This window comes from Hipposideros armiger, unplaced genomic scaffold, assembly GCF_001890085.2.
Source record: "Hipposideros armiger isolate ML-2016 unplaced genomic scaffold, ASM189008v1 scaffold_1792, whole genome shotgun sequence".
Lineage (NCBI taxonomy): Eukaryota > Metazoa > Chordata > Mammalia > Chiroptera > Hipposideridae > Hipposideros > Hipposideros armiger.
The window spans coordinates 72,375-80,511 of record NW_017733142.1 but is presented as its reverse complement, the minus strand read 5'-3'; the positions used below and the strand labels follow the sequence as shown (position 1 = coordinate 80,511).

Here is an 8,137-nt window from a genome sequence, read left to right as displayed (position 1 = left end):
TATTGGCTATGTGTATTTTCTTCTCTGTGAGGTACTTAATACTCTTGTCTCAGTTTCCTTTTAGATTGTCTTTCTACCGATTTGTAGGGCTCTTAATATATTATGGACTTTTAAAAACATATTGTCTCTTTTACATGTCTCAAATATTTCCCCCAGCCTACCAACTGCTTTTTAACTTTCTTGAAGCTGTCTTTCAAAATACAGAAATCTTTAATTTTTATGTAAGCAAACATGTCAGTATTTTTCTTTATGGCTTCTGCATTTTGGATCTTGCTTAAGAAGGTTTTCCTTACCAAAAAGCTAGTTATAAACAAATTTTCCAATTTTATAAATGCTTAGTTCTTCAATCGACCAGGACATTATTTTTAGTTATGGCATGACGGCAGCTCTTTGGCAAATGCTGTTTCTGGTGGGATATTCTGAGACTACCGCCCCAGCCGTTCGCTCCCCTCCATCTGGAGGGTCTGCAGGCTCCACTAACAGAGTTAATGTCCCTTCTCTCCCTCCCTACCGCTTGTCCCCTGTTCTGTTCCTCAGTCACAGGCACCAGCCACCCAGCACCCAGGCCAAACACCAGGACCTTACCAGAGATGCCCTTTCTCCTCCAAACCCCAGACCATCCTGAGGACACTTTCTCCTAAGGGTCTGGGGCCTCATTATCTCTCAACGGAGCCACAGTTCTATAAGTCTGGCCTCCTTCTAAGACACCTTCCAAGTTTGCAGCCAGAATGATCTGAGAATGCATATGTACATATAAACCAAAACTCTGGTCATGTCACTTTCCTGCTTCTATACCTCATGGCCGACCACTCATGGCCCTTAGGATAAAGTTCTAACCTCTTAACCTGGCTTGTGAGGCCTTGAGCTGGCCCCAACCAGTCCCCTTAAACTTACTGGGTGGCAGCTTAGAGGCCACTTCTGGGAAGACCCCTGACCCTCTACTCTGGAACCTCCCTGTATTTTAGCACCTAGTTATCAGGGAGACTGTGTGCCTCTTCAGGGCCAGAGTCAAAACTGCATCCTGTGTGCCGTGTATCCTCAGCTCAGGAGCAGAGCAAGCACTCCATAAATATTCCTTGCTTCCACGCAAGAATGAATGAAGCAAAGAAGGAAGTTGGGACTCTTGGTAGCTGGCGACACTCACCAGACAGGCAGCTATTATTTCACTATGATTCCGTGGAGGGTATGGAGGCCAGAAAGGGGAAAAAATCAGACAGGGTCTGTCACCCAGGGTCCCAGTCGTGGAGTCCCCTCCACCCCCACACCGCCCCCGCACTCATCCCACCCTGTCCGCAGGGCAGACGGCACTGAACATCGCCATTGAGCGGCGGCAGGGCGACCTCACCGCGCTGCTCATCGCCGCCGGCGCCGATGTCAACGCCCACGCCAAGGGGGTCTTCTTCAACCCCAAGTACCAGCACGAAGGCTTTTACTTCGGTGGGTGTCGCCAGCCCAGCACGGGGTAGGGGTCCGGTCAGGGAGGTGGGCGGACCAAGAGACCCTGGACTGGCGGGCTAGTGGCTGGCGACTCCACCGAGAATTTCTACCGTCTCAGACATGTCCGGCAGGACAGAGCCCGGACTAGGGAGGGGTCAGTGGCAGATCGATCTGAACTGGACCGCCTGGGTGTACCAGAGAGGGAGGAGCCGGGGAGGTGGGGAGAGAGCTGGAACTGGCAGTCCAGTAGTGTCACCTGGTGGTCTTAGAGGGCAAGCAAGCCTTCACCTGAGCAGCCCCCTCTGTGGGGTACAGAGACCTGAGAGAGAGCCCTAGTTCACAGGTGAGGTGACAGTTCTGAGAAGGGAGAGGGCTTGTCCCAGTGTAGTAAGAAACTGATGGAGGCTTCCTGGCCGTCAGTCCTGGCCTCTGTCCCCTGTGCTCAGTGCTTCTCAGGGCTGCAGACAAGGAGTCAAAATGAGAGTACGAAAATTCCCTGACTGACACGTTAGGGAGTTCAAAAGCAATTGAGGTTATGATCCTCTAGGTGAAAAAAAAATTTTAACTTTATTGGGGAAAGGTGTTTTTTTTTCCCAGGACCCATCAGCTCCAAGTCAAGTTGTTGTCCTTCAATCTTAGTTGTGGAGGGCGCAGCTCAGCTCCAAGTCCAGTTGCCATTTTCAATCTAGTTGCAGGGGGCGCAGCCCACCTTCCCATGCAGGAGTCAAACCAGCAACCTTGCTGTTAAGAGCACACGCTCTAACCAACTGAGCCATCTGGCTGCCCACCAGCAGCTCAACAGCAGCTCAGCTCAAGTCATTGTCTTCAATCTAGTTGTGGAGGGTGCAGCTCACTGGCCCATGTGGGAATCGAACTGGGAACCCTGTTGCTCAGAGCATGCGCTCGAACCAATTGAGCCACTTGGCTGCCTCCCCCCAATTTTTTTAATGTGTAATTTCAATACAGTGAAATTTACTCATTTTAATGTACAGCTGTGTTCATTTCCACACATGCATACCACCATGATCAGGACAGGGGACAAACAGCTCCATCGCACCAAAAAATTTCCTGGTCAGCTTTGTAATCAACCCCTCTTCCTGACTGACAACCACTGACCTGTTTTTTGTTCTGGGTGGTTTTCAAAGACCAAATAGGTCTGGGTGGCCTTGAGGACAGGGTCTTGTCCAGTCCATTGCCCAGCATTGGACCTGGTTGGAGTCAGTGCTGGGAAACATTTGTTAGGTGGGATGGAGAGGGAACAGGAGAGAGAGTGTGGGAGGGAAGCAGCAAGAGACCTGCTGTGCAGTCCTGGTTCTGCCTCAAGTTGCTGTGTGACCATGTGTGAGTCACCTGCCTTCTCTTTTCTTAACAAATATTTGAGCACTTACTGTATATACACCAGGCACTGTTCTAAGTGTTTGAAATATATCAGGGAACAAAACAAAGCCCTCGTGGAACTAACATTCTAGATGGCAAAGAGAACATCAGTAATAAACATAATAAGTTTAACATTATGTAATATGTTAGAAAATGATAAATGCTATTGAAAAAATAAAAAGTAAAGCAGGGGAAGCAGAAACAGGAGTTCTGGGGCAGGAAGGAGGTGGATTTTAATTTTAAATAGGGCAATTAGGGTGACTCATTGAAAACGTGATGTTTGAACAAAGACTTGAAGGAAGTGAGGGATTGAGTGATGCAGATATCTGAGGAACAGCACTCCAGGCAGAGAGAATAGCCAGTGCAAAGGTCCTGAGGCAGGAAAATTTCTGGTGTGTTTGAGGAAAAGGAAGCAGGCCATTGTGGCTGGAAGGAAATGAAGAAGAGAGGAGGAGATAACGTCAGATGATGTAAGGCCTGGTAGGCTATTGTTGAAAGTTGAGCTCTTGAACTTTCATTATGGGTAAGGTGAGCCTTATGTGTTAAAAGGATCAGTCTGACTGCTGTGCTGAGGACAGAGTATTGGAGGGCGGTTAGGGGGTTATCGCAATGATCTAGCCTCAGTCTCTTCCCGTACAAGGGGGAGCTAGGGAAAGGGACAGGGAATCTCAGGGGTCAATACTGCTAAGATGGTCAGGATATGGTCTTCTCCTGAGACTTGGGGAACACCACTCTGGTCCATGAGAGAGCTGATCCCCAGTGCCCCCCACTCCCAGGTGAGACACCCCTGGCCCTGGCAGCATGCACCAACCAGCCGGAGATTGTGCAACTGCTGATGGAGAATGAGCAGACAGACATCACCTCGCAGGACTCACGGGGCAACAATATCCTACACGCGCTGGTGACAGTGGCCGAGGACTTCAAGAAGCAGAATGACTTCGTTAAGCGCATGTATGACATGATCCTGCTGAGGAGTGGCAACTGGGAGCTGGAGACCATGCGCAACAATGACGGCCTCACCCCGCTGCAGCTGGCTGCCAAGATGGGCAAGGCCGAGGTGGGGCTTGGGGGCAGGTGAGCGGGCGGGAGGCATTCCGTCATCTGCCAGCCCTGGGGCCCCACAGGTCACACCTCAGCCTGGGGAAGGTCTCAGCCTTAGCTTTGGAAGTGCAGTTGTGGCCTGAGGGGGGTTTGTTCCGAGTGGCCACCCAGAGCCACTGAGATGCAACGTGTGGGCCCTCTCATTGGATTTCAGCCCCTGACACGCCATGTTTCCCTCTCCTGCCCGGGGACCCTCCCCACTGGGATCAGATGGGAGAGTCTTAAGGCTATAGTGATGTAATAGCTCACATGCCTCATGGCTGCGGATTCTGGCATGGAAAGGCACTGAGCAGAGGCTGAGTGTTTGACCCTTGGGGCCTTCAGCCTTTCATGAGGACAAGGGTCCCAGAATGGCTGCTCTGGCTCCAGAGCCCATAGGCTGCTGCTCCCCAACTCTGGAGAGACTCCAGCCTGTCCATCAGGTTGACACTCTGAACCAAGTTCCCAGCAGAGCACGTGGCTGCTTATGGCCCCTTGTGCGGTGTGTGATGTGGCTGGCTGTGGACTCAAGGCTTAACTGGGAGCCTTGGTGGAGACTTTTGCTGGGGTGAGCTCGAATCCCTATTGGTAGCTGGAGCCATGCTTGGTCTGAGATCAAGGTGGGGGGTGGGGAGCGGGTGCCCTTAGGGCCTTGGGTCCTGTCCCAGTGGTTAGGGCTAGGGTCCACAAAGGACCTTTTCATTCACTTGTTGGGGGAGGAGGCGATGGAGAATGACTTTGACAGAGGAAGAATTGTGTTTCTCCTCCATCCCCAACCTCATCTCCTAATCCCCACCCCCATTCTTAAAACACAGACCCTGTCTTTGGGAGACCTGTCCCATACCTAGGAGCTCTCTGCCTGGGCTGCGGAGACAAGGCTCTTCTGTGAGATGAGATGGAAATTGCACTGGTTCAAGTGAGATCAGGACTCTGACACTGCTCTCCCCAATAAGCTTCTCCTCCTGGGCCTTGGGTTGGTGCCCTGGGAAGCTCTGGCCACCATCCTAGTGCTCAGCTTTTGGGGAGCAGTAAGTTGGACAGCCGTGGGTCTCCATCTTGCCTGCACTTCAGAATCACTAGGAAGCTTTATAAGACACAAATGTCTGTGCCCCCTCCAGAGATTTGGATTGAATTAGTTGGTGGTGTGGGATTTTTAAATGTTCCCCAGGGACCTGATGCACAGCAGTTTGAGGATAACTGACTTAGAGAGTGGGTCCCCTGGCTTCTCTGTAAGGCTGGTGTCTTGCATCACCCTCTGTCTGGCCGGAGCAGTGAGCCTCAACTGGCAGGGTCTTGACTGAAGGTGGATGCGGAAGTTGGATAAACTTCTAGCTTCTTCTCAAATCCAGGCCAAACAGAAATTATTTCTCAAAATTGTCAGTTTCTGGATTCTTCACTGGACTGGATTTTATGAGCTGATTGTGCAGCTTTCTGCAGTGTGCAAAGGGCCTTTGCACCTTTTGTCTCTGATATTCACAGTCCCCAGTGAGATGGGCACAACAGTGAGCTTCTCACCTATTCCACAGATGAAGCCGGGCGCAGGGGTCATGGCGTCAGACACAGAGGCAAGACTCAATCCATCCTTGGTGGCAGCATCTTCCTGGCCCTATTGGCTTCAAGCCCCTTTCTGTGGCTCAAGGTTGTTCCTCTTCCTGTCCCCAGATCCTGAAGTACATCCTTAGTCGTGAGATAAAGGAGAAGCCGCTCCGGAGCCTGTCTAGGAAGTTCACTGACTGGGCATATGGGCCTGTGTCGTCCTCGCTCTACGACCTCACCAATGTGGACACCATGACAGACAACTCAGTGCTTGAAATCATTGTCTACAACACCAACATCGATGTGGGTCTCCTGGTGGGCTGGGGAAGGGACAAGGATAGGGGCTGGACCTTAGGCCAAGGATTCCAGGGGCACTGCAAAGACCCCATGCCACTAGCTGTGCATATCTGCAGTCCCCCATTTCTTTTGCTCAGTGGGTGGAGTCAGCAAAGAATGGGCGGGACCTGTGCTGGGCCCACATGTTCTCAGCTGTCCTTATGTGGGGTTTCCTGGCCCCAGAATCCTGGACAGTGTGGGGATGGGGGTGGTTGGTTGGTATTGACTTCTTCATCTTGTTTCTCCCCCACTCACCTGACTGGTTCTTAGATAGCCAGGCTTATATTCTCTTTTCCCACAAACCTGGCCCCAAGTGAGGCACAGCTGGAGCAATTAGGGAGGTTTTCCTGGAGGAGGTCAGAGGTAGAGGTCGGTGAAGCGGGAGGGAAAAAGAGAGGATCAACAGTGAGACGTTTTCGGCTCTTGAGGGGGAAGCGAGGCAGCAGACTGGATCTCCATCCATCCTTCACGTTTTACCAAGTCGTGCTTCCCAGAGCCTACTTTGTCCATGGTCTCTGTGGACCCTCACAGAAGCCTTGTAGGTAGGGCAGTTCGATTGATATCCATTGTATAGATGAGGAGACTGAGGCCCAGAGAGGGGCTTTCCTAAGGCTACACAGTTAAGGGGGCCCAAGTTGAGGTTAGAACCCCTGTCATACTCCCCGACCCCTCTATCCCTCATTTCTCACTGAGCATCAGATCTTCCTGCTGAAGCTCAGCTCCTGTGGCATTTGGCTGCTACCTGGGCCCACTGGCAAGAGCCTCAGGAGCTGGAAATTACCCTCCTGACATTTCCAGCCAAACCAGTCCGTGGGCCATAATAACTGGCCCCTCTGCCAGGGGCAGTGCTGACTCAGGGCTCCCTTTGAAATGAGGACCTTTGATAATGGTCCACTCTCCCCCTTCATCTCCATGGTGACTGTGGTGATCTACTCCCAGAACCGGCATGAGATGCTCACCCTGGAGCCCCTTCACACTCTGTTGCGTGAGAAATGGAAGAAGTTTGCGAAGTACATGTTCTTCCTGTCTTTCTGCTTTTATTTCTTCTACAACATCACCCTGACTCTCGTCTCTTACTACCGACCCCGGGAGAAGGAGGTATGTGGGTCCTTTGATGGGAGGTATGGGGTGATCAGAGCTGCAGGAGCTTGGGGAACACTTCATGTACAGATGGGGAAACTGAGGTCCAGAGAGGCCAAGAGATTTGCATGGGTATTCCCAGTTATTGTCCTTCACGGTTTCTAGGGAACTAAACATGTCCCAGGGCTTAGTCCCAGGGCTTAGTCCCAGGTGCTCAGCCCCAGAGTGACCCATGTTGGGCAGAGAGCTTGAGGATAAGGAGACCCAGGCCCTGCCCAGGCTCTGTTTAAATCTGGAGCTGAGTAGGTGTTTCTGCTGTGAGGACGACAGGAAATGGGAAGAGGAGGAGGTCACTTGGACAAGCTTTCACAGCACCCTGGGCCTCAGTTTCCCACCTATTCCCCGGGCCACAGAGTTTCAGCTTTATTTAATTGTGCCATGAGGCCCTGTGACTGTCTGGAATTGGATGGGTCCTAGAACAGACAAATACCATGAGATGTGAGGGTTGTTGGTATGGACTGATTCATGCTCCTCGCTGGAGAGGTCTGGGTTTCCACCATGGGTGGGGAAGGCAGGGGCGAGAGGCTGTTGTTCCTTCCGCCACCATGTACAGAGACTGGGCTTCCTGCTGGCGGCTGGCCCGGCATGAGGGTTCAGCATGTGTACGTGCATGGTCCTTCCAGAGCTGGCACTGCCCCTGCTCTCCTCACTCTCCATCCCACACCACCTATTCCCTTTTCGTTTTCCCCAGGCTCTCCCACACCCCTTGGCCCTGACGCACAAGATGGGGTGGTTGCAGCTCTTAGGAAGGATGTTTGTGCTCATCTGGGCCACGTGCATTTCTGTGAAAGAGGTGAGTGGGCCACTAAACCCTTCCGGACTGGCCTGTGATGCAGGCAGGTGACAACAGGCCTGGCCTCTCTCCTGCCCTGCTCTGCTATTACTGCTGGGGGAGGGGGGCATGGGGAGCCATTTTCTTTTCTTTTCTTAAAGATTTTATTGTGGAATTGGGGGAGGAGAACAGCGTTGGGGAATCGGGGAAGGGGAACAGACAGGTAGACAAATTGCTGTTTTTGTTCTTCAGTCTAGTTGTGGAGAACTTCGCTTCACTGGCTCATGTTGGTATGATCATTGTGCTCTTCCCGGGTGAGGCAGATCGGTTACTGGTCATTGGTCAGCCACTCACAGCGGCTCCCGGCAGCTCACACCGGTTGCCGGCCGCTCACACTGGCTGCCGGCCGCTCACATAGCTCAAGGCAGCCCACTGCAGCCCACTGCAGCCCCACTGCAG

The 8,137-nt window shown here is 52.2% G+C and overlaps 1 protein-coding gene across 1 annotated transcript in view; it reads left to right on the top strand.

The window, feature by feature from the left end:
* The window catches only part of TRPV3 (transient receptor potential cation channel subfamily V member 3), a 21,093-nt gene that overhangs the window by 2,208 nt on the left and 10,748 nt on the right, over positions 1 to 8,137 (top strand). The window contains exons 3-7 of the mRNA XM_019634659.1: positions 1,232 to 1,437; positions 3,591 to 3,871; positions 5,557 to 5,733; positions 6,706 to 6,864; positions 7,598 to 7,746. Of these exons, the coding sequence (XP_019490204.1) occupies positions 1,232 to 1,437; positions 3,591 to 3,871; positions 5,557 to 5,733; positions 6,706 to 6,864; positions 7,598 to 7,746 (972 nt within the window). The remainder of the gene's footprint in view (positions 1 to 1,231; positions 1,438 to 3,590; positions 3,872 to 5,556; positions 5,734 to 6,705; positions 6,865 to 7,597; positions 7,747 to 8,137) is intronic.